This window comes from Eublepharis macularius, chromosome 17 (assembly GCF_028583425.1).
Source record: "Eublepharis macularius isolate TG4126 chromosome 17, MPM_Emac_v1.0, whole genome shotgun sequence".
Lineage (NCBI taxonomy): Eukaryota > Metazoa > Chordata > Lepidosauria > Squamata > Eublepharidae > Eublepharis > Eublepharis macularius.
The window spans coordinates 13693418-13719021 of record NC_072806.1 but is presented as its reverse complement, the minus strand read 5'-3'; the positions used below and the strand labels follow the sequence as shown (position 1 = coordinate 13719021).

Below are 25604 nucleotides of genomic sequence, written 5' to 3'. Positions count from 1 at the left end.
GAGCAACTACATTCTGAACAGGGGCTGGGCAGAGTCCACCAAGCCAGCTTTACAGATGTGGCAGATACCACCACGCCTCTTTGGGTGCTAACTGCATAGATGCTGAAAAGCAGCACATTATTATTTTACAAAATATATGGAAGTGGAAAGCAGCCATCCCTCCTTCCAGGTACCTGCCATGTCATTAAAAACCAGTTTACACCTTCAAGAAAATGAGGTGATAGAATTTTGGACTGTAGACCAAAACTAGCTTTTTTTTAAGTAAAAAAAAAACACCCCTGCTAATTACAAGAACTAGCATACCAGAGAGAAAGTTTCCTACTGTGCTAGTCTTCAGGAGTTTTTTTTTTTAATTTTTGCATGGAAAAGCATTCAGAAATGCTGTCTTCCCCACCCTTCAACACAGTCTACTCTCTCAAGCTCATTCTCCCCTGCCCCCCACCTTTGCTGGATGGGTGGGCCAATCCAGGGCTGTCTACAGCTATCTATCTACAGCTTGCAAAGAACGTATATACAGCCTATCTACAGCTTGCAAAGAACGAAGAGGTAGAATTCTGGGCTGAACCACTCCAAGCAACAGGAAGGAGGCGCTTGAATGGCTCCCACATTAAAAACAAAACTCCATTCTGGGGTGATCACACACCCCAGGGGCAGGGCTACATTGCCTTTTCTCTCTCTCCTGTATGGGGAGTGATTCCTTCCCCCATTTTTTTAATACAGAGGAGTGTTCAGGGCAATCTGCGGTTCTTGTCCAGAATTCCACTACCACTAGCTGTGGAACAGATGCATGGATTCTCAGTCCCAAATTAGCTGAAGGAGACTGATTCTGAATTATCCTGAATGGTGCATTTTTGAAAAGGGGTGGGTGGGGCAGAGACACCACCTTGCAGTTCAAATAAAAATTCAAATAAAACCTAAACTTAAGACTGGTTTCAAAGAGGCTGAAACTGAACAAGCTGGGGATGGAGGAATCCCCCACTCCCCCCCCCAAATAAAATTTCTCTTGTAGCTGAAAACTTTTGAAAGCACGTTAAACCTAACTGGACAGAGGCAACAGACTTTTTGAAGTTCCTCGACACAATGGAAGGGTAATTATTTACTGTCCTAGAGATGAACCAATGCTGTTTTGAAAATGGTGCCTGGCGAGTGACTCGCAATCTCTTTCACCTGTTGCCTGAGACCAGGAGATAATCTTGCAATCTAAAAACATGGTTTTAGCGGTATGGCTGTACAAGTCTTAAGAATGAACAGAAAACGCTCAAGAAGGCAACAGAACGTATACTTGAAATGGCTCCTTGTCTCAGACATACTTATGGCTGAGATATCCCCCCCCCCCTTTCCTCCCTTCATGATGGCTTAGCTGGTGAATTCCGTACGTAGGTTTATTGCACAGGAGCCTGGAGAGCATGCAGACAGTACATTACCTCCCACTGCCTTTTCCTACCCCCTTAGTCTTTTGCTACAAAAGGGAGATACCCCCAAACGCATCCCAAATAATTTTTCATTGGGGGGGTGGGGGAAGCCACAAGGTAAAAACTCTTGATACAAGACGCAGCGAGCTCTCTGCAGAATGGGCCCGGTAGGATGCGCCACAGCCTAAGCATGGGAAGAGGAGCAGCAGCGTGGCCCAAACTGCTTTTGAACAAGGTTCACTTAAGTAAAAATGAAAAACCAAACAATAATAATAATTAAAAAAATCAGTACACAAAATGAGCTCCCATAGCAGCAAGGCCGGAAGTTTCTACCGACATCGGAGAAAAACCCAACGGCAGAAACGAAGGAGGCCGGGAAAGCAGGAAAGAGAGTCCGTCACTGGCTACTGTCGGTCTTCGGTTGCGTAGCTCCAGAACGTTAGAACCATTTGGTACCAGAGTGGAAGTCAGTGCATTTTTATTTCCATTGCTCCTAGGTTGAAAAACATGGGAAAGACGCTTCTAATTCACTGGGCCTAGGAGAATTTTCTCTAAAAAGCTACCCTCTAGTCGACACAACGTAATTCCCGGAAACAAGGTGTTTATGGTTGTCCTCTTTCAGAGTCTGCAGCAGTGATAAGATTCTTTGTCAACATCCCCATTTTTTTTTCAGTCTAGTGCAGGCCACGATGGGATATAAAACCGCTGTAAGGAACCTTCCAAGAGTCTCTCCATCCACAAGGATAGCTTGTCGAGTTTGCTTTTGACCGACCTGGCCCGGGGACTGGAAGAGGAGGATTTCCCTCGGGTTTCCGCCAGGTCGGAATCATCACAGTGCCCCAGGGCATCCATGTCCCCGTCCGATCTGTGAGGCTTGAAGAGGCAGAAGTACTTTTTGTGGCCGTTCAGGGCCAGGACGTAGCCCGTGTAGTCACGTTCCAGGAAGTGTTTGTCATATTGATTTGGGATGGGGGCCACATCCTGTGCAAACTCTAGCACGTACTCTAGCCATTCCCGGTGCTTGTCCAGACTGAGGAAGGAGAAATGAAGACAGCTGCTCCTAGAGGGAAAACAGGAGAAGAAGGGGTTGACTGGAAGAGGGAGAGCAAAAATGTACGAAGCCTTAAAAAGAAACACAGAGAGAACATGCAGAAAGGTGTTGGAAAATGCACTTGGAATGACTCGTGGTCTCAGATGGTGTTCACAGCTGCAGGGAAAGGCAGGTCTCCTCCTCAAAGGTGCTCTGTTGGTTTATCATTTTGGCTTTTTTCACCTTTCATTGGGTTATTTTCTTTTTCTACACTGTAGCCTGCTTGAGTGCCTTCACAGAAAGGAAGTACAAAAATGAGCTAAAAGAACTGTATGAAAGTGGGGTAAAGTCATCTGCAACTCTCGGTGCAATTTAGAGGTCAGGGAGTTGCACTTAAGACTTTTCAGATCTGACCAATTTCAGGTCCCTGCTGAGCCACAAAACTCGCTAAGCGACCTTGGGTTCTGTCAGTAAACTCTGCCCAATCTATTTGATAGGGCTGTTGTGAGTATAAAGGGGGTGGGAGAGAAAGTGCAAGCGGCCCCAGAAAGCAGGACTGTAAGCAACTGAAATAATGTCCTCCACCCACTGTCCTGTTTGGCTTGCGAGTATACCCTACAAAAGCCAATGGAGCAGAGCTCCGATTTGTGGAGCACCAAAGAACTGCCCAAGCCAGCCACGAAGGGGTGAGGCATCATCAACTCTGAAACGGGTCTACCTCCCAACCCAAGACAGGTGTCCAGTTCTCCAAGGCCATCTGGCTATCACAAAAGTTTTAGTCGTAAGTGCAGGAAAGCAGCATGCCCAAAAGGTACCCGAACACTTCAGTGCTACGTATGCCTTGGGGTCCCCCCCTTCAAGTCAGCACTTTGCCACCCACTTTCCTTTCCCTGCTGGAAATGATTGCCCCAATGGTGGCTCAATCCTGTACAAGCAAGAACCAGCAGCAACATTTTTGAAAGCTGGCATTATGACGACACAGGATTCAGACCAATTTTGACTGGCCCGATCATCCTTAACCTTCTGGATTATTGCACAGGACAAAGGAACCCGAAAATAAACCACCACTAACAAAAAAAACACCCTAATTTTTAAAATTCATAAAATTGGAACTGGGTTCCAGTCATTTTTTTCTCAGCTTTAATTTTCTATCCACAGGATGAAAAACAAGAGCAACCAACCTCACTTGAAAGCTTTGAAGAGGCTGGCCTTGAAAAGGGCAAGGAATGGAAAGGAATTCTGCTCCATGATCAAAACAGGAGGAAAAAATGCCGCCGCCCCCCCCCCCCGCCCCCAGCAGTCATGCTCTTATTTGGCAGGGGGGAAAACAGCCCTCCCTAAGTGCAAGCACATAACTCTGTGGGCCGCATCTTGCAGGCATGCACTCAATACTCATGCTGTCCATCGCTCTTTCCTTCCAGGCCTGAAAAGAACATGATTCTGTCTTCTCCGCAGCGGGGAATTAACACACAGCTGAGAAGGCATCCTGTACCCACCCGGTGAAGGTGTAAACTTCCAGGGCAAACTTCTGAAGCAGGGGCGTTTTTGTGGGGTTGGAAAGGATCAGCACCACGTTCATGTGTCCAGGCCTCAGGCGCACCAAGTTGCTCATGTAGGTGATGTCCGTTAGTTCAGTCACTTCAACAAAACCCTTCTTTGGAATCCTGAGGGGTGGGTGGGAATCAGAGACAATTTATGGGGTTATGGGTGACGATAATTCAGAAGTACGAAGGCTTTGGGATGAATCTTAATTATTACAATTAATTTTAAATTCAAGTCAGGTAGAATAAGAAATGTATGCCTAGCTACTTTTAATCTCCCTGGCCTACGTCTTCTGTACATTTTTTTATTTTAATCGTTTCAATTATCATCATCAGATTTATTTTAAACAAACGCTTTAATTAAAATAGAGTGATTTCTGGCTGGGGTTACAAGGTTTTCATCATAAAACTGGAACAAACAAACAAGCTTTTGCTCTCTTCGGTCAAGAGACAGAGACTTGTTTAAGGACTGGTCATTAGAGGGGACAGTCATCTTCCACACCACATTGTGGGTAGGTTAAATGTGTTAGAGCATTGCTTCAAGTCAGCCAAAAGGACACTGAGTTTAGGAATCTCTGGTAGCAGCCCTTGGGAAGACGGCAGGAGTTGGCTAGAGGCTGACTGCAGTTAAGGACCTATGGTCTAAATATTCATTGTCACTGAAGATACACTCACATCCCAGTGATGAAGGGCCACTGTTTGGTGGTGGTGAACATGCTTTGCCTACGGAGTCCCGGATTCAAATCCTGTCATTTGCAAATATAAGTATCTCTTGTATGAAAAAGACCCAGGAGAGGCAGCCCAGCTAGACAACACTGGGCTGGTTAGAAACGCCAAGGACCTGCGCTTCTTGTGCTCGTCTCTTCTTGCCTGTTTTTTGCCTAGCGCCCTCTAGGGCCTCCCTGCCTCGGTTCAAGAGAAACTGGAAGAAATATGCAGAGGAACCTGTTATCTTTTGTGAAGCCTGTGTCGTTTTTCTCGCTCTTTGAGGGGACTTCGTCTTTCTTGGGAGGAGGCGAATCTCTCTCATCGCCTGAGTCGCTGAAAGAAAAAAACAACAATGAAAAGTGACAGTCAACATCGATTTGGAACTCGGGATCAAAATGCAAACAAAGAAGAGGGGAAGGGGGCCACTTACCAGAATGCTTGAATAATAACAGTCCCAAAAAGAATGAAGAGGGCAGAGAAGATCAACGACAAGAGGGGCATCATTTCTCGCCTGCAAGAAATGCCACAAGTGAAGGCCAGCCCCAGAATAGCACCCAAAGCCTGCCTCTGCTTGGTCCGGGAGCTTCCTACCTGCAGAACAATCAAGCTTCCACACGAGGGTGAAACTGAGCTGACTCAGGGGTCAGCCTCCTTTTGTCTCTCTGCAGCCACCGCCTCCCCATTTTTCTCATAACACCTCAAATGTGTCCGCTTCCTTTCCTTGATCTCCTAGGAGTGCCTTGCGCCTCCACCTTGACGGCTCGTCCTGTTTGCTTCTTGGGCACAGGCTGCCTACTTCCCACTCTTGCCCGCCTCCTTTCCTAACATGGCTGCTCTTTGCAAGGGAGGACAGAGATGGAAGAAGATGCCTGCGCAGCAAGGGCTTCCTAACCAGTCTTCCCAGGTTTCCCCCATCTAAACCAAACTAGTAAGTAGGCCAGAGGGTTGGAAGAGGTGGGGTGAAAGATGCCCTCCTGCTGACAACTTGTAGCAAGTGCTATAGAAATAATTATTGCCTATAAGTGTCTCAGGAACCCAAAAAATGGTGGTTCCTCCGGCGGAGGGATTAAATGTCTGTACCCTAAAGACTTGAGACCCCCCCCTCCCAAATACTTCTAATTCTGCAAAATTCAGAATTTGCAATTGTGGTAACATAGCAAGGTTGTGATCCAAAAAGCTGGAGTTCTTGGGCTGACTGACCAAGGCAATCCTTAACTAAGGAAACTTCTCGAGGGACAGGGATGCTTGGTTCCTCTACTCCAGCCAATTTTTCCTTAAGGCCTCTCAAGAGGCTTAAATATCATGAGTTATTTTACGGACTGCGCAACCAAGACACAAAAATGCAAATTCGACAGCACTGGGGGGTTTTGAATCCAGAAACCCATACCAATTGCTATGGAAGAGGGTGTCCCAGCATTCTGAGAGATAGTCAGCAGCAGAATAGATCCAGCGGAGAAAGAAAACCTGTGGCAGAAGAGAAGAGGTGTGGTTAGCATCACAAAGCAGCACTGCAAAGCACACCCTCCTTTCTGCGCACACAGCGACAAAACACTTTTGGTTACACAACCTCGAGGGCAAGGGCTTAGCAGCAGCAGCTCTTACACAGGTTTTGTTAGCAGAGCAAATATGCCACAGATGGGGCTGTGATCCCGTTAACCCACCCTTGGTTGCAGAATCTAGAGCTTTGGGGAGCTAAATTAATAGGACCACCGTCCCCTCCCCACCAACTGACCTCTCCCAATAACATTCATAGATGCATATTAGAACTGTCAACATTACATACAGGAGCAAGCTCATCGTTCAAGTCTGCCAAGATGGTATCAGAAGACAGAACTTCGGGGTTTGTCCTCAGCTGGTCCAAAATATCCAGCAGGATGAAGTTGTCTTCTTTGCGACCACTCCAGGGTTCTTCCAAAGCTTTATAGACCACTCGCCCCACGTTGTTTCGCCTCTCCAAGATGACCACCTGGACCAGAGACAAAGGAACGGACAGCAATTTGGTGGGGAAGGCCACAAGCTTTGAAAAGTTCTTTAATAACAGTCACGGGCAAAGCAGACACTTGTTATCAGTCCACCATCAAACCAAAGCATCAAAAGTAACTTCCTTAAGATTTTTTTGGGGGGGAGGGGTCCCTCATATATTGGAGTGTTCATTGATCCCAGTGCCTGGAACATGAGTTTGCAGGAATCCTTAGTCACAAGACAGAAGAGGAGAAATGATACCTTGGGCCTGTTGTGGCTGCCGGAATAACTCAAGACTCATTCCTGAAATCCCATCTTAGTAGCACTATTTTAGCATCACCACAACCCTGTGAGGTAGGTCGAGCTGAGAGTGCATGACTGACCCATGGATACCCCATTTGCTTTATTGGCTGAGAGGGGACTTTAACCTGAATCTCCCCTACTCTCACAGAAGGTTAAGTCTCATCTGTTCAATATAATGAATCGCTGGCATTGATGATTGATTAACTATTACTGGTTCCAGCAACATTCTTTTTATGAAGCACAATGGGTTGTCCCATTTCAGCTTGAGGTTATTTATAAACTCTTTCTTTAACAGACCTATCCTGAAAGATATGGGGTGAGTTAAACTAAACATTTAAAAACCAAATAGAAGAGCTAGAGAGATCCGGCTTGGGAAGACAGAATACTCACAGCAGACTTCCCCCAAAACTTGTCGTCGTCTGTCAGTAACATATGGACAAACTCCCTCTGGCTGCTCCCGTAGACATGGACAAACCTCACAGTGTCTTTGGTGTTGGCCATGGCAAAGGCCAGAAATGCTTCGTAGCTAGCAGCAAACTTGTCTCCTTCGCCGGTAATCAAAACCACACAATACCTAGACCGCCACCAAGGAGAGAGAATTCAAGATCTCCTGAGAAACGAAGAAGACCAGTGTCCTTGTGGAACCATGTCAGGGGCAGGCATATGTCAAGGGAGGCTCGATCTCCTCCACGAGCGACCAGATTGGGCTTGGAAGCAGAACTACACATGAAGCTGCCTTACAGGCTGAGTCAGACTATTGTCCGGTGAGGTCAGTATTGACTGCTCTGACTGGCAGAAGCTCCCCAGAGTCTTATTTCCAGGGCTTTCGTATCACCCACTGCCTTGATTCTTTTTTCAATTGGAGATGCCAGGAATTGAATCTGGGACCTCTTCATGGAAAGGAGATTCTCTACCACGGAGCCACAACCCCCTTCACTATCAAGCCCCTCTTCAAGCAACCCAGGGCAGCCTCTTTTGTTAGCTCTACAGGTCGGGCAAGGTCTCTCCATCAGCAGAGCTTGGGGGAAGCTGTGAGCCGATGTTTTTGGGCCTTTTCGTCAGCTTCTCCATGGGTATGGGATGACATCAATGGACACCCTTAAGAGCCAGGCAAATCCTACTCTCAATGCTGGATTACTATGACAAAGAATCACTCAATTATGGGAAGATCTGAGGAAAGCACAACATGAGCTTGGAAAACCAGTCCTGACTGGTGAAGTTCTTAAGAACAGCCCTCTCCCTTTGATCAAAATTAACACAAGTAAAGCCTATAATCAAAGGTGGGAGCCTCATAAACCGGCAGTATGGAGCTGTCTCTGTTGCATGCCTTACTTGCGCTGCCTGTGAGACTTTTTCGCTGGACACAACTCCTGGAAAAGCTTCTGGCTGGTGAGCCGGGATGCCATCAGGAACTTGTTCTGGGAAAGGAAGTCATCGATAAGCTGTTTCTTCATACCCCGGGCCTAGAAGAAAGGAAAACAGGTAAACACCAGTGAAGCCTAAACGTGAGTGTCGGTAACCAATTGCAGAACTTCAGTTGTGCCTTTTAATGGGTTTCCCTATGTCTACAGATTCCCAAAACCCCAAAGAGTGTTCTTTTTTAAAACACTGAAGGCACAGTGAGCTAAATTTACAGTTCAAGAGGAGGAAAAGCTATTAAACAGTTGTCAGAAAGAAAAATAATTGCCCTGTAGCAGCAGCGACTAAAAAGGGAGAATGAAACGGCCAGGCAACAGACTAGATATGAAGAAGAAAGCTGCTTTGGATCTGTATTGGGAAGAATGGCAGGTAAATAAATAAATAAATATGGGCAACACACATCTATGGAATATGCAAACACAAAGGCAAAGTAGCTAAGCATACCTAAGGAAGATGTGTATCTATTGCTTTGCTGTTTTTGTGAATAGTCACTGCATGTACACAATCGTGCTTTACCCAGCAGTGTCACAGTCCATACCTCCTGCATTTCATTACCTTATAACCCCACTGTTTATTTGGCGGGGGTGTGTGTGTTCTTCTATGTATCTGCTAATTCAATGAACATCACGTTTGCCTCCTGAAAGCATCCACTGCAGTAAATGCAGAGCTTTTAAGAGCCCCAAGGCCCTGACCTGCATAGCCCAGGTGAGCCTGATCTCATCAGATCTCAGAAGCTAAGTAGGGTCGGTCTTGGTTAGGACTTGGATGGGAAACCTCCAACAAAGATCAGGGTTGCAGAGGCAGGAAATGGCAAACCACCTCTATTAGTCTTGTCTTGAAAACCCCACCAGGGGTCACCATAAGTCAACTATGACTTAAGGGCACTTTCCACCACCAAGAACCACAAGAGCCTCTGATGGACATTATTGAGCAACACAACTCGCATAGCGCTAGAGTCTCCAGGCAGCCTCTCATGGCAGTTGCATACCTGGATGACATCAGCAGGCTTGTCGACGTGTTCTTTGAAGACCATCATGGTGGGCATGTAGACATTGATGTTATATTGGCTGGACAGCTCTTCTGTCCCTCGGAGACCAACGTACACGTACCCGAAGGATAAATAGTCTCTATATGCAAAAGCAGTCAGCTGGAAGACATCCACACACAGTGAGGTTAATACAGAATATTTTGCTGTCCCACTATAGCCTGGGCAAAGGGGTGGGTAGCACAGAATTGCACTTGCCGCTCTTACGCAGCTTGACTCAGAAAGGGCAGGGAGCCCCACCCCGACCCCACCACCAAACACAATTTAGAAACTGCAAGGACTGTAAAAAAAAAATTCAAATGGCATTATTTGTGATGAAAGGAGGCAAACTGGATGTAGCACTCTAGATTGTGACATATTCCCAATGCAGCACAGTGTGTCCTACACCCTGTTTCACACTCTGACATGCACCTAGGTATGGGATCCCACTAGCCAAACACAGCCTCTGCAGTTCACACCTCCTGTCTTTGCCCAGGAAGAAGGTATCTGAAGAAGGGAGCTTTGACTCTCAAAACCTTATACCCCGACAATCTTGTTGCTCTCTAAGGTGCCGTCGGACTCAAATCCTGCTGTCTCTGTCTGGTTTCACCCTCTCCCTGCTCTGCATTTTCACCAAGCCAGTTGGTTCTCATCTCCTCATTCTGCTGAACGGCTTTCCAGTCTTCTCCCCACTCACCCAGGTCTTACTTGTTCCCAAAGCCCTACTCATCTCCAACAAATTTCCCAGCCCATGACACTGTTAGGGAAGGCTTCTTTGGGATCCATGGCAACTTTGGTACAGGGAGTTTTCAAGGAGACTCTGAAGATCACGGCCCTTCAGAAAGTAAGCCAGAAGATCTCCACTGCTTTATATTAAGGAAGCCTCTCTTGACCTAGGAAGATGGCATTATGAAGCTCTGCTGCACAGCGAAGCAACCTTTACCTTGTATAGCAGAGGGACGAGAGGCATGTGATCAAACAGAAGCACGTGCGGCTTATTCTCCTTCTTCCAGTTGGACAGGAACTTGACATAGTTTTTATCTGTAATCTTCAAAGTAAAACAGAAATAATCGCTTTCAGTTTCTAAACGCTGGGAGGGAAACTACGTGGCAGACGTAGATGCAGGTTTAAAACTGTATTTCAAAGGCATTCCATGTTTACAGCTGTTGCATGTGACAGGTTTTATGCAGCAGAAGAAGCAGGGGTATATTTGGGTGAAAAAATAGCACAAAGGTTTTTGCCACCGGGCTCTCCCCAGTTCAATTTTCCCTTGCAAAAAAGTTGCACTTTGCGTGAAACCCAGCAGACTTTTCACTATTATGGGATCTTCTCACTCAATAAAGTTTAATAGACAGAATGTTGACTTGGGGGCTCTGGCTCAGTGGAAAAGTCTCTGCTTCGCATGCAGAAGGTCCCAGGTTCAATCTCCAACATCTCCATTTAAAAAGACCAGGCAGTACCTGATGTGAAGGGCCACCACTACCTGAGACCCCTGGAGAGCCAACCGCCAGTCTGAGTAGACGATACTGACGCCAATGGACCAATGGTCTAGCTCAGCATAAGGCAGCTTCAAAGGAGGATGCACTTCTCACAAGGCTTAATTAAACCTAAGGAACTCATTGCCACTAGCTCAGATGGTTTTGGAAAGGAACAAAACAAATCCATGGAGGATAAGTCCATCCACGAATAAATGGAACCTCCCTGTTCAGAAGCAGTGTACCTCTAATCAGCAAATTCTGGGAGAGAGCAAATTCTGGGAGGCTGTTGCCCTCATTCCCAGCTTCCCTGAGATGCCTGATTGGCATCTGGAGAAAACCAGCAGCTGGGCTCAACTGACCTTTGGGAGAAAACTGACCTCAAAGAGAAAAAATCACTTAAAGCAAGTTACCTTCTCAACGAGGTTCCCAGGAAGAAGGCTCTCTACAAACTGACGCAGATTCTCGCGAACAACTGCGTTGTGGAAAAAGGTTATTCTCCCGTTGATAAGTCCCAGGATTGAGGGGGTGCTGTGTGCTCCTAGGTGATGTGCCAGGCGTCTCTCGTAACCAGCATGAACAACGCCGATTCCTACTCCTGAAAGAGGCGAGAGGCTAGTAATGAAAGACATCCTAGCAAAAGCAAAGCAGATTTGTCTTCTCTGCTAAGCTCGGACACAGGGCACCACAGGGAGGGAAAACCACTAGAAAGCTGTGATTGCACCTTATGTTGCAGAATCAGGCAGGCACAGAGCCAAGCTACAAGTGACTTTTTTCACGTGGAGAACACTTGATTATTTTCGCAAGTTTTCCTGGGAACTGAAGTCCGAGTGTCCTTCCCCTCTCTGTGAGAATCGCTGCCTGAAGAGCCAGAGAAAGCCGGCGGCAGCAGCAGCTTTTGCAAATCGTTCCTCCAGTCACAAGCCTGCACTCAACGATCTTTGGGGGTGGGCAGCTGCTACTTTTTCCCTGGGTGTCCTGCTCCCGGGGAGCTGCTCTGGAGAAAGCCACTGCGTCGGTGAAGTTCCAGCCGCAGCGACAGCGGAAGAATCTGCTGCTGCTCTAACATGCCCTTCCCCTGCTCCTGAGCTCCTGGAGAAAAACTGGAATGAGGGCATGTTAGAGCAGCAGCAGTTTCTTCCACTGTCGCTGCGGCTGGAGCTTCACCGATGCGGCGGCTTTCTCCAGAGCAGCTCCCCAGGAGCAGGACCCCCAGGAAGAAAGTAGCAGTTGCCCGCCCCCAAACACTCATTGGGAGCCCTCTTGTCCAGCAGGATTATGATTGGAGAAACCATTTGCAAAAGCTGCTGCTGCCACCAGCTTTCTCTGGCTCTTCAGGCAGCGATTCTAACAGAGAAGGGAAGGACACTCGGACTTCACTTCCCAGGTAACCTTGCAAGAACAATCAAGTGTTCTCCACGTGAAAAAAGTCACTTGTAGCTTGGCTCACAGCGGGACTGCAAGGAAAGGTTTACTGCATGAACCACGGCTGCAACTCAGAGATTGCAGCGACTGCATGGACATCACCCATCTCTCTGCTTTAGATAAATTCAGCTACACCAACAAGGAAACGCTTCCCATTTGCATTTTTTTCAGGCCTTTGTATCCCTCTGGGGGTTTGGTGAGGAACCAAACAAGGAATGCTGTGGCATCTCAGAAGCCTGGCAACTGGCCACAAGAGCCCCCTTATGGCTGCAACTCTCCCTGAAGCAGAACTGCTAAATGCCTCTGATTCTTGGCAGTAAAATACTTGTAGCTACAAATCTTCCCTTTGCCAATGGCACTGGAGCCAATGGAGACCGTGCCAGGGGACTGCTTGGAGCTCAGAACTGTAGCGCCAGCAGCATTTCCCAGTTCTGATGGAGGTGGCAAAGCATCTGTTTTCTCAGGATTAAAATGGAAGGCACCCTTCTTCGAGTAGGAACTCCCCTCCTAGCCACCACCGCCAGGCATTTCCTTGCACAAGCCACTGCCTTGGGCCTACATCTCCTGATTCAACAGAGGCAAGCCCAGAGCAAAGCTATGGCAGGCTGCCTCTTCTCTGAGGAGGGTTTATTCTGCTGTGCCTCCATCATCAGGAGAAACTGAACGACCCAACTGCGTCTGATTCAGAGAATCAGCTTTGCTCCCAGCAAAACCCAATGAGGACGGCTAGAACAATGAATCACACAGGCTTCTCTGTGGGTGGGTTCTTGAAGCTCACAGGAGTCTTTCATTACTCAATTAATTTTATTCCCAAGAACAGCACACCAGTGGTCTCAGCACAGTTGTGGAATTATACAGGGCCAGCCTAGGGAAGATGCAGCCCCCCCCCTCCCTTTTTGAAAATGGACCCAGAGTCAATTAGGTGAAAAAACATTCCTGTTGCTTTCCTGGTTCAATTCAACATGCTGGCGATAAGCTAACAAAAACCGTGAAAGACCACCTCCGCTGCTGCAACTCACCAAGAGCTTTAAGAGCAACCAATAACATGTTTTGCAAAGGTTCATAAAGAGACATTTTCAGCGGCAGCTCCTCAGATTCTCCTCCTTCGGAGACTGAGCAGAGCCGGAGCTTGTGCATCTTCTGGTAGCAACAAAAGAGGTTTCAGTAGGCAGGGATAAGGGTGCAGGTGGATGGGAAGCTAAATATGAGCAGTCAATGTGATGCAGCAGCAAAAAAGGCAAATGCAATCTTGCGGTGTATCAACAAAGGCATCCTCCAAAATCATGATGCGCATCCCAGGAAATCATTGTCCCACTATATACCATGTTGGTCAGACCCCCACCTGGAGTATTGTAAGCAGTTCTGGAGGCCTCACTTCAAATAGGATGGGGACAAATTGGAACGGGTGCAGAGGAGAGCAACCAGGATGATCAGGGGCCTGGAGACCAAGCCCAACGAGGAAAGACTAAGGGACTTGGGAATGTTCAGTTTGGAGAAGAGACAGCTGAGGAGAGACGTGATTGCTCTTTCTAAGTATCTAAAAGGCTGTCACTTAGAAGAGGGAAGGGAGCTGTTCCTCTTGGCAACAGAGGGTAGGACTCGCAATAATGGGTTTAAACTACAGGAGGGAAGGTACCAGTTGGATATTAGGAAAAGCTTCTTCAAGTTAAGAGTAATTCAACAGTGGAATCAGCTCTCTGGGGATTGGGTGGGTTTCCCCTCATTGGCAGTCTGCAAGGAGCGGCTGGATGAATACTCGTTGGGGATGATTCTGCCTGTTCCTTCACTGGGTAGGGGGTTGGACTAGATGGTCTGTAAGACCCCCTTCCACGATTCTATGAAGTCGGGAAACTGCATGTTACCTGCCCTTGGGTTGGGACAAGCGTTAAGCCCTCTTAAGTGATCTGCCGCTTGTTCTTTTCTTACCCAGCACTTCCAGTTCCTGAACCACCTCCTTCCATACAGGCTCGATGTGGATACAGCTGAAGCACCAGTCTGATGTGATTTTAATGAGGTAGGGCTTTTTGAAGCTATCCGGCATGATCTCGTTGACATAGTGCGAGAAATGCAGCAAGTACTTTTCGTCCGAGGAGTCCCGGCGGTCCGAATTAAACGGGAAGTGAAAAAACGATTCATCGAAGTAAAAACTTTCATGGAAGTGGTGGAACTGGCGCTGTTGGTGCTGTTGCTGTTGGGGATAGCCTTGGTTCTCCCCTACATCACCATAGCGATCAAAATTTAATCTCTTTTCCTCGTTGGAAAGGATCTGGTAAGGGTTAAAAAACAGGAACTTTATATCATGTTTCTCTGGTAAAGACTCTGCATTAAGTGAGGCTAAACATGAGTTTGTATTTATTTTCAGTAGAAAACAGCAGGAGTCCAGTAGAACCTATAAGACTAATAACAACAACAACAGATTTATATACTACCCTTCAGGATGACTTAACACGCACTCAGAGCGGTTTACAAAGTATGTTATTATTATCCCCACAACAATCACCCTGTGAGGTGGGTGGGGCTGAGAGAGCTCCTAGAAGCCGTGACTGATCCAAGGTCACTCAGCTGGCTACAAGTGGAGGAGTGGGGAATCAAATTCGGTTCTCCAGATTAGAGTCCCGCGCTCATAACCACTACACCAAACTGGCTCTCTGTGTTTGTGGTAGGATATGACCTTTTGTGAGTCATAGCATCTTATAGGTGCTACTGGACTCTTGCTCTTTTCTACTGCTATAGACAGACTAACATGGCTACTCATCTTGATCCATCTCTATTTTCAATTTGTTTAAAACAGAACCACCAAGGCTAAGTTCCCAATCATAAATCCAGGGTTTAAGCAATACCTACAAAAGTACACTTTTAACAGCCTAACGTTCACAAAACACACCAGTTCCTTGTGTATGCTGGGCAGCAAGAGTTTGCCTTACTTCCACATTCATCAAGCATGCCCACACCCTGCCTCTGACACCAGCAGGCATCTAAACAAAGGCTGTGAAGTACACAAATAGACCTTGAGCATATGCAGAGAGGGAGCCTGTTTTGCACCAGCAATTTCCCCAAAACCAACCGCACAATCTGAACCTGCAGATGTTCAACTGGATAGGCCCTGTCTGGAAGTTACACTTTCCAAGTGGATACCTGAGTGTCTGAGGATGGCCAGGTGGGAGAGATAAAGCACAGGGCTTGCCCCTCGTCAGCTTGCATAGGGAAGCAACTCCACCAACTTATCCTGGCTTTTCCCATTGTATCTTCTGATCTGATCCCCAACCACCCCTTTCCACCGGCTACTTTTAACAACCAACCCCTCTGGTAACCAGTCCACAGACCTCCCTACGTTTTGTCCAGTTTGGCTGACAGATTCCAAGAAGTTAAGAGCACAGTTAGCTGGGGCAATGAGTCATCTTGCAGTTGGTAGACTAGGCATCCTAATTCAAGAGTTAATTTAGTTTGTACTCTGTGTAATGTCCCTAACTTTCCAAGAGGTGCCACAAAAGGAACTGGCTCTTCCTTGTTAACCACTCCCTTCCTAGTAATGCTTAGAAAGTCATGCCTGTAGCATACAGAGTAAAACAAAAGCAGCTACAAGACTAGGTCTCCAGAGGAGTAAAGAAAAATAGGGAGACATTGTCCATCCTGACAACATAACATCCCACCCACCCCCCAGCCCTGCAATGGATAAAGGCTTCGGATTTATTACTCAGCATAGGCCTACAATAGCCCGATCCAAGCTCATCAGAGCGCAGGCAGGGTTAGCCCTAGTTAGCACTTGGATGGGAGACCATCAAGGAAGTCCAGGGTTGCTATACAGAGGCAGGCAATGGCAAACCACCTCTGTTTGCCTCTTGCCTTGAAAACCTTTTGGAGGTGGCTGTGACTTGACACCACATCCCCTGCCACTCTTCTCTAATGCAAGGCATTACGCAAAACTGGTGAATGGTCTGCGTACTTTTCATGAACGGATGTGAGTTTTACACAATCACATTTTACTCTGTACTTTTCCCGGCCCCCATGGCCCTGCTGTTTATTTCTTCCACTCTTCCTACATAAGAGGTCTACCGAATGAGGACCTGCTGCACAGCCTCTGAGGAAGTGGTTTTTTTCTATTCCATGAAAGCTTCCATCAGAATAAATCTTTTTATTTTTGTCTGTTAAGGTGCTGCCGGACTCTTGCTTATTTTTGTCTGAAACAGGCCCACCCCCCATCCATCTCAGCATTTAATACCTCGTAGGCCTTGCTGATTTGTATGAATTTATCTTCCGCTCCAGGGTCCTTGTTTTTATCAGGATGCCTAGAATGACAGTACAAAATGAGAGTCAGTGGTTTGATCCGAGGCTGCCAGCTCTAAGCTCAGGAGCTGCGGGGGCAACAAAGACAGAAGAAACATTATGCAAAGCTTAATCCATTTGACATTTGAATGGGCTTATTTCCTGCGCAAAGGGGGGGGAGAAATCAACCCTATCCGAGTAGAGTTCATTTCATACGCAAATGGGTGAATGGAGGCAGGAAACGGAGACAAGGAATTAGAGCTCTTAGCGAAAGAAAGCCTTGCATAGCTCCCTTATTGTTTCTGAGACTTGAACAGACTCTGCCCACACATTTCCAGGTGGCTGTTGACAGCTACATGGGTTAGAACCACACCATGTTTGAACACCCCATAAAGGCCAAATGCTGTGTTAAAAAATCATGCCAGATCAGAGCATCAGTCCATCTTGCTCAGAATTGTCCATTCTGACTAGTGGCTTTTTGAGAGAGAGAGAGAGGCCTTTCCCCCAGCACTTGCTATCTGAGGTTCTTTCACTGGAGAAAACAAGGACTGGGCCCAGTGCCTTCTGCGTGCAATGCACCACTGTACCACTGAACCATAGCGCCTCCCTGTGAGACTTTCAGCCTTTTATTTCACATACAGTCCACTGTAGTGGACCTATAGAAAGAGTAAGTATGGGGCTTGGGAGATGCCAGTTCAAAACCCCATTCAACTGTGATACCAGGCAAGGCATTCTATGAAGGGACTGTCCGGGGAGTGAGACAGAAGAACTGGAATAATCTTGTATGTAGACAGGGCTTTTTTTCAGGGGGAACGAGGGGGAACGGAGTTCCGGAACCTCTTGAAAATGGTCACATGGCTGGTGGCCCCGCCCCCTGATCTCCAGACAGAGGGGAGTTTAGATTGCCCTCCACGCAGCAGCGTGGAGGGCAATCTAAACTCCCCTCTGTCTGGAGATCAGGGGGCGGGGCCACCAGCCATATGACCATTTTCTCTGAGGGCAACCCACTGAGTTCCACCACCTCTTTTCCCAGAAAAAAAGCCCTGTATGTAGACAACTGTAAGAGTTAGTAATACACACGCACACACAGGTACCTCCACCTGAATACGTATCTGCTTCAAAATGAAGGGTCAGCAGACAACATGAAGCATGACACAATCACAGCAAGAGATGCTCCTACAGCACAACTGGGGCAAAACTGGCAAAAGCGCCACATTTCTGCCAACTGAGGACCAGCCAGTCCAATGCCCAGAAGAGACCCATTCCACCAAATCAAAAAGAGTCCAGTAGCACCTTTAAGACTAACCAATTTTATTGTAGCATAAGCTTTCGAGAATCACAGTTCTCTTCGTCAGATGCATGGAGGGCAGAAAGAAACTGGTCAAATATAGAGGAGGGGAGGGGAGGAGGAGAGGAGGGATGTAAACAACTCCTTTGATATGGAGATGCAGACAGCTCCTTTTGATGTGGGGATCAGTTTGCTTGTGTAAAGGTTCAAAGGAGTTTGCTGTTAGACCAGTTTCTTTCTGCCCTCCATGCATCTGACGAAGAGAACTGTGATTCTCGAAAGCTTATGCTACAATAAAATTGGTTAGTCTTAAAGGTGCTACTGGACTCTTTTTGATTTTGCTACTACAGACTAACACGGCTAACTCCTCTGGATCTATTCCACCAAATGAGACTCATGGGGGGGGGGTCAATTTTGAAATGCGTGTTTTTGTGCATAGGATGTTTGTTGCACACAGATGCTGTGAAAACATTACAAGATGTCCTAAAGGTTTTGTGGCCAAAATGAGTATTGTATTTTAAAAAAACGGCACCTGTGGCCAAATATCTTTGACTGGTAACTTGGAAATAATACATGACATTCAAACATACATCCTCCATTTCTTGGATCAGCCCCTCTAAGCTTTGTTATCTCTCCCTACCCTTCCTCCAAAATTCCACTCCGCCTCTCTAATGCCTAAGGGCTCTTACCTTGCCACAGCTGGTCCCTCGGCATTTTTTGGCCTTTTCTCCTAAGCCACCCTCCTTCCTGGCACTCTCACTCTCTGGGCTTCCCTATTGGCCCTGATCCCTCTGCCCGTCACACCCCTAGTTTCCCTGGCACTTCCAGTTAAAAGATCTGGTAGTAACTGATGTGAAGGACCTCTGCTTGAGACCCTGGAAAGACACTGCCAGTCTGAGTAGACAGTACTGACCACGATGGGCCAATGGTATGATTCAGTATAAGACAGCTTCATGTGTTCATATGATCTCATGCTCTCACCCTCTCTGCTAGCACACCAGCACTTATACTCCCTACCAGGGCTCCACGACTGGTGACTGGGCTTGGCAGCCAACTATAATTCACTTTTAGCCATCTGTAAAGTCCAATCCCAACACACATTATTCATTAACTGTGGACTAAATTTTCTATCCACAGAGTGGAACTTTCCTATTATGGCTATGATCCCTCCTACTGCGACCAACTGACCTTCACAAAATGGTGCTTCTGGGGGACAAAGAGACCCTAAGGAACAAGGAATCAATGGAAACTGCCTGTTTAGTCAGGTGCTTGGCCCTTCCTTCTGCAGTATTGGAAGGCAGATACAATAAAATCTCCAATCTGGAAAGGCTTTGCTCCTGTCCGTCAAGAGAGGTAGAAACTATAGAGCACGTGTTTTTTAGCTGCCCATATTATAAGGAAGCACGGGATGAGATGATCACACTGCTATTAGGTAAAATCTCTGGTCGCACTGAAAAAGCTAGACTTGATTATCTCCTATCTGATAAGAATGCCAAGATTACCTAACAAATAGCCAGATACTGTTTGGTGATATTCAGGTCTTGGAAATTATACTGTACTGTAACTAGATCTTAATTTCAAATTGTTTTATTTGTTCTATTGTATGCCTTTTTGTTTTTAGTGTGTAATAGGACTGGTCAAATGACCATAAATAAAGAATGAATGAATGAATTCTGCCTGTTCAGTCTGGATCCAACCCAATATTTCCTAAACTAATTGGACCTTATGCTAACTGCACTAGCAAAAGAAAAAAAAAAATCTGATTTAGTGGAAGACTCGTTCCGACTGTTATTCATAGACAGTCTTGCTTTTTTTTTCTGCCCCGTCTCCTCCCAAAGCCCCTCCTGACCTTACATTAGGTTATCTCCTCACAATCAAAGCACATTTTCCACTACTGTGCAAGAACATAAGACAGTGAAGGACGAGAGGCCTCGCAGGCAACAGGTCACCAGCTTTTGGCCTAGAAGTGAGATCAAAATGCATTTCTTGATTCACATACCATTCCCGGGCCAGCTTCTTATACGCTTTTTTAATGTCTGCCTGGCTGGCCGTCCTACTGACTCCCAGGGTTCGATATGGGTCAAAGTCAACAGCGGACAAAATCTGCAAGACCAGGACGAGAAACAGAAATGCAACCAAGGAGATGCTCAACCTTTTCATTTCCATGTTGCTTTCTTCACAGGACCTGCAAAGAAGATTTCCACAGGATTAATGGGCAAGGGTAGGCAGTAGGGACTGCAGGTGGAGAAGTATGGCAGTCACGGTCCTGGGCACCCTACAGCTCCCCCCACCCACAATCTTGGTCACAACTTTCCTTTTGCCCATAGGAGTTTAGCAACAGATGCTATCTTAGGCAGCTTTAAAAGGAGACACATTCAGAGGGCAGCTCCATCAATGGCTGCTTAGTCACGATGCATAAATAGAACCTTCACGTACAGATGCTGTGTAATTGAATACCAGCTGCAGGGGACAAGGGAAGGGCTTCAGCCTCGAGAACTTCCAAAGCATATGGGATTGTGGGCTAGAGAGACCTTCAGGCTGATCCAGATTAAAATACTGTTGCAATAGATTGTTATGTTGTTATGCTAAAACAACCTAGCTATTACATTTTAATAGAGGTGGGCACAAACCGAAATACGAACCAAAATTCGTGACGAACCAAGCCGGTTTGTGGTTCGTGAACCAGCGGTTCGTCAGATCCCATTTCTGATGAACCACCACAAACTTTAGGCTGGTTTGTTTGGTTTGTTTTTCAGTTCATCACTGCAGACAGCCTAGCGCTGATCAATATGTTTCCTAGGCAACAGGGGATGGACTTCCTGCAGACCTTGTACTGACCCAGAAGTGACCTTGTGCTGACCCGGAAGCGGTGATTTGCTGGCCAGGAAGTGACATTTTCACGAACTAAAACGAGCCAATTCATGAACCAGAGCAGGTTCATGAAAGTTTGTGGTTTGTGAAACGTGACGAACCACGAACTGCATGTTTTTTTTCCTGGTTCATGCCCATCTCTAATTTTTAAGAAACCCTCCTGCCCAAAGTCCTCCAGGAGAAGAGAGAAGAATAGCAGCTGCAGGAACTAACATAAGGAAATGGTGCCTGTGTGGGCAGAACCCACTACATGCACATCTTCCCATGCACACAGCGACCAAAGGGGCTCTGACTGCAATCTCTCCAAAAAGATTGCACCAAAACTAGGTTTGAGGACAATCTCTGCAAAACAGGGGAAAACATGAAAACAGGACAAACAGAGGACAATATTGTGGGGGTGCTTCTGGAAACAGCACTTCTGTAAGGAGGCCAAGGCAGAGGAGAACATTTGTATGAAAAGCTGCTGGTCAGTGAAAGGAAACCCAAAGAAAAAGTGAAAAAGAAAGAAATCCAATGAACACAGCAACAGGTGGTACCACTAGAGAAACCTAAACTAACTTCTGTTATTAACAAACTGTGTGCAAAACTAGAACAGTCTTTTTAATCAAAATATAAATGAAATTAAGAACATAACTGGGAGGCTGACAAGGAAGTTGCAGATATTCCAAACTCAAAGACAAATACATGTATAGCCAGGGGGACACGGAAGAGACACTACTGCTGAATAACCATTGTGCTCAAATGTCACAAATGCAGAAATGTAAGACAGGAATTTCCAGAAAACTCAGGGTGGGGAGAGAAGAAGGACATTTTGATTCTTATAGCAGCCAACCCATAAACCCTGAGAGGACAGGATGAAGGACCATTTTGGATTCCTAGGTGCAAACCACACATTTTCAAACAACAGCAACTAGAAGCCTTGGATGTCTCATAGTCTAAAAATGTGTGTGTCCGGCTGGGTCTACAGAGGCAGAAAAATTAAGGGACAGCCAGTTTGGAGTAGTGATTAGAGCATCATATAAGGACTGGGGAGACCAAGATTAAAGTCCTCACTCACACATGAAGCTCAATGGGTAACTGCAGGCCAGTCACCCACACACTCCCCACCCTATTCTTCCTCAGAGGGTTGCTGTGATATAGTGGGAGTGTGAGAGATTCACATATGCTGCCCTGAGATCCTGCTCCTCATTCAAAAATAAAAATGGTACAGATGGAGTAAGGTGAGAGAATGAGTTATATTACTACAGGTAGGGCGTACCATGTGAGAACGTTCTTCCAGATTGCGGGGGGTGGGGACTCCCTGAAAAGAAGAAAGCTTGCACGAGAAAGGCTGTAGCTAGCCTTTATATGCTTGCTGTTATAGGGAGAATAAAAATGTGATCTTCCATGTGTAATCTAAAATTATGTGGTCCATTTTTTTTCTGCTGATATTCTTATCCCTCTATTCCTCCGAGGAGCTCAGAGCAGTGTCTGAAGTTTATCTCCATTTTATCCTCACAAGAACCCTGTGAGGTAGGCTGGGCCAAGAGATAATACCTGAACAAAGGGCACCTGGTGAACTCTACGGCCGGGTGACAGCTCAAACATAGGTCCCTCCAGTCTGATGTTCAAACCACTACACTGCTCTCAATCACCTCATGATGGAACGATCTTGCTCTACTCCTACAGGCCAAGTAAGGTGAGAAAGTATTTTAGGCGTCTGATATATGCTTTAGATGCATAAAAATATTCATTTTTTGCCACTATTCACCACCTTCCCCTATTCTTCATCTGAAAGGAGAAGCAGGAGGTGATCAAATCAGCTTATTTCTGGAGTTTCTATTTCAAGGGTGGTGTAAAGATGCTCAAGATAAGGTAAAGTACACATCTACACAGAAAAGTACATACAAAATCAGGGAGGGGGGGGGGAATTATGCCAAGCACTGTAGAGAAGCGAGACAGAAAGCTCTACATAGGCATCCTGCTGCCAAGCCACCTGAACAGCAAGAAACATACGAAAAAAGGTAACATTAAACCCTCGATTCTAGATATTGCCTAGGAAGGATACCTCGGATAGGCATCTGTCCGTCAAACACTGCTGGTCAATTATTTGCATACACTATGGAATTTAGCCAGAGATACATGTTTTAGAATAAAAATGTTCAATCTTTAGGTGGGTAGCTGTGTTGGTCTGCAGTAGAAGAGCAAGATCTGAATTCAGTAGCTAGTTTTAAAAGATTTTCAGGGTGTAAGATTTCCAGAATCAAAGCTCCCTTCTTCAGAAGTTTCAGTCTTTTTAGGCAACCTTTTCAGCCACCGAGAAATCCTTGAATATCTACTATGGAGCTCTGAGGTTTCTGATGTATGCTTTAATGTACACACTCAGTCCACAGGGTACATTGGCCAAGCACATAGGGCTTTATATTTGCCCCACATTAACACACATTGCTACTGGAAACAAAACCGTGCTGAAGCTGTAGGTTAGGTGGGCAACTGGTAATGGTCAAGCCAGCTGCTCCACCACTTTGCTGATCTCTCATTGAGGAACCCTGATAAGCTTTAGAGGAGCTGCACAGTTTCCCAAACCAGTTTGAAAAATAGTGCTTTGGAACCAACAACTTCAACCAAAAGTGAATAAAAATGTAACGGACACAGTCACTCTACATGGCCTCAGTACCTTCTATGTTAGTCATGAATAGGAACACATGGCAATCTGCCTGGTTTCAAACCAGCTCACCAGGGGATGGTTTCCATTTTTAAATTCAGCATCAGAAATACACAATATGCAAGCTTCTATCTATATGTGTTTCAATTATTTTAAACTTTCTCAAAGACAAAACACTGTGGCAAGAAATGCAATTTTTTGTGGTACATTTCACTATTACTATGCAATTCTGGAACATCCTTCCAGGGATGTCTGCCAGGCCCAGATTCTAATATTTTCCTAATGCTTGCCAAAAACTGTTTTCTTCCAGGATAGCCTTCGGTTTGCAAGCAGTTTTAAACTGCTGACTCAAGCAGTTAAGCTGATACATCCCTGGTTAGCATTAACATATTAATTAGATGTACTTTATTGATGACTGTTTTTAAATAGAATTTAGAAATCTAAAAGGCTGCTTTCGGCTGACGGCTGTTTCCATTAATGCTTTTATGGCTTTAGACTGCTTTAAATTTGATGCAGCTAGGAAACCCACAAACATGGCATGAAAGCAATTGGCTCCTCTTGCTGTCATCGTCCCCAATCCCATGTTCAGCAGCATACCGACAGCTAACACAGAGGTTCCGTTAAGCCATCATGCCAGAGAGACTGACCCTCCCTGAATGCGTTTAATTTCCTTTCAATGACATATAAGCTAGTGGCCATCAATCTACCTTGCACTCACGAGCTTTTAAAAATAAATATGTATCACAGATACCCTGAATCTTTCCCCCATAAGCTTCATTCAGTGTTAATATTCTGGGAGAGGGAGAAAAAGTCACAAACCTCTAACATGTCTTTCCTATACTCAATAGGCTCAAACTAGCCTCTTTTTTTGAGTTGCCTTTGAGGTGGGGTAATTGCTGTTCCTCCATTTCCCATAGGGCAGGGCTACAACAGCCAGAACAGGAACAAAGATTCAAACATATTTTAATATTCAGGAAGTTGAGATGCCTTTCAAGGACAGTGTGCCAACCTCTTGGCCTAATCCCAATTATCTAAATTGATTTCACCTATTTTAAAAAATCCAGATGCAGCGTATTTTATGCCAGAGAATGCACACATCACAAAACCAGAAAAACAGAACAATAAACATATGAGAATCAACTTGCAGTCTCAGCCTAAGATCCACATAACTCATTATCTTAAAAAAACCCATAGCTGATCACATTTAACCTAGTGAGGGCTAAAAATCAGAACTATGAAGTACAAATTCACAGGTTGACTATAGGTAAGTCCACTTTCTCTCTGCTCCACCCCCTTAGTCTGTAGACAGACATAACACCACAAGTCTACCTTGTAGGGCCATTAGAAAGCTAACTGTTATAACTAAATGGAAATCCTCTGAACACCAAGACCACCACAGAAAGTCTATAAACCTTTAAGAGTCACGGCTCCCTTTGGAAGTATGTGAAGAAAAGAGCTCTGACTCTCGAAAGCTCATACCCTGGAAATCTGGTTTGTCTTTAAGGTGCTACTGGACCCAAAACTCACTCTTCTGCTGCAGACCAACATGGCTATCCGCCTGAAACTATCTTCATAGGCAGTCTAAGTACTGTCTGAATTATAAAAGTCGGGCCGGCTAAGAGGACTCTGAAATCAGGCACAAAAGAGGAGGGGAAGAAAACTTATCACACAACCCCAGGAAATCAGCAGTAGACTGCCGGCACAGAAGGAGGCTCTGTTATGACCTCTTCTCCACAAAAGCACCCAAGCTTCTCATGGACAGGCTTCAACCTGTTACAAACACATGCAAAAAAAAGGGGAAGGGGAAAACTCTGTAAGCCCACCCCCAAACATGCCAGTTTCCACCAAGGAAGTACCTCCTGTATTATTGTGCAAATGCCTCTCGCCATAAGGATACCCCCCTGCTAGGGTTGCCAGCTCCAGGTTGGAAATTTCGTGGAGATTTTCGGGGTGGAAGCTGGAGAGGACAGGGTTTGGAGAAGGGGGCCTCAGTGGGGTAATAAGGCCATGGAACCCACCCTTCCAAGGTCTCCTCCTGGAGGTTGGCAACCCTATCCCCTGCAGACAGGCCTCCCTGAAGCTGTTTTGTACCGTTCACGCCTTCCCCCCTTCACTCCTTCCCCTGGCCGTGGGGAGGCTCCCTCCTTCCCCCCTCAGCTCGCAGCGCTTTGACAGCCATCTTCCCCTTCAGCAGCTGACGAAGGGCTCGCCATACCCACCCTGTTTGCTCCAGTCTCCC

At 46.1% G+C, this 25604-nt stretch overlaps 1 protein-coding gene across 3 annotated transcripts; it reads right to left on the bottom strand.

Moving 5' to 3' along the window:
* Positions 1 to 1364: 1364 nt before the first annotated feature.
* Positions 1365 to 25604, bottom strand: DNAJC16 (DnaJ heat shock protein family (Hsp40) member C16). 3 transcript variants are annotated; one of them, XM_055002014.1, is made up of 15 exons: positions 25585 to 25604; positions 19850 to 20035; positions 16519 to 16585; positions 14226 to 14565; positions 11288 to 11472; positions 10343 to 10447; positions 9364 to 9522; positions 8289 to 8419; positions 7347 to 7530; positions 6475 to 6657; positions 6079 to 6155; positions 5122 to 5202; positions 4929 to 5024; positions 3939 to 4106; positions 1365 to 2472 (listed from the first exon to the last, which is right to left on the bottom strand). In XM_055002014.1, the coding sequence occupies exons 2-15, from the start codon at positions 20014 to 20016 to the stop codon at positions 2082 to 2084; spliced, it is 2334 nt and encodes a 777-aa protein (XP_054857989.1). In that variant the 5' UTR covers positions 20017 to 20035; positions 25585 to 25604; the 3' UTR covers positions 1365 to 2081. The 3 variants fall into 3 exon arrangements, with proteins under 3 accessions (XP_054857989.1, XP_054857991.1, XP_054857990.1); XM_055002016.1 differs by lacking the exon at positions 25585 to 25604 and adding an exon at positions 25384 to 25449; XM_055002015.1 differs by lacking the exon at positions 25585 to 25604 and adding an exon at positions 22258 to 23315.

What these genes read in the sequence shown, in the direction of transcription:
- DNAJC16 (XM_055002014.1), bottom strand. Translation starts at nt 20,016, where the DNA reads ATGGAAATGAAAAGGTTGAGCATCTCCTTGGTTGCATTTCTGTTTCTC. An exon ending in TGAACGATGAGCTTGCTCCT is followed by an intron (nt 6,156 to 6,474) that starts GTATGTAATGTT and finishes CTTCTGCCACAG; the next exon opens with GTTTTCTTTCTCCGCTGGAT. An exon ending in GGCTTCACAAAAGATAACAG is followed by an intron (nt 4,107 to 4,928) that starts GTTCCTCTGCAT and finishes CCCACCCCTCAG; the next exon opens with GATTCCAAAGAAGGGTTTTG.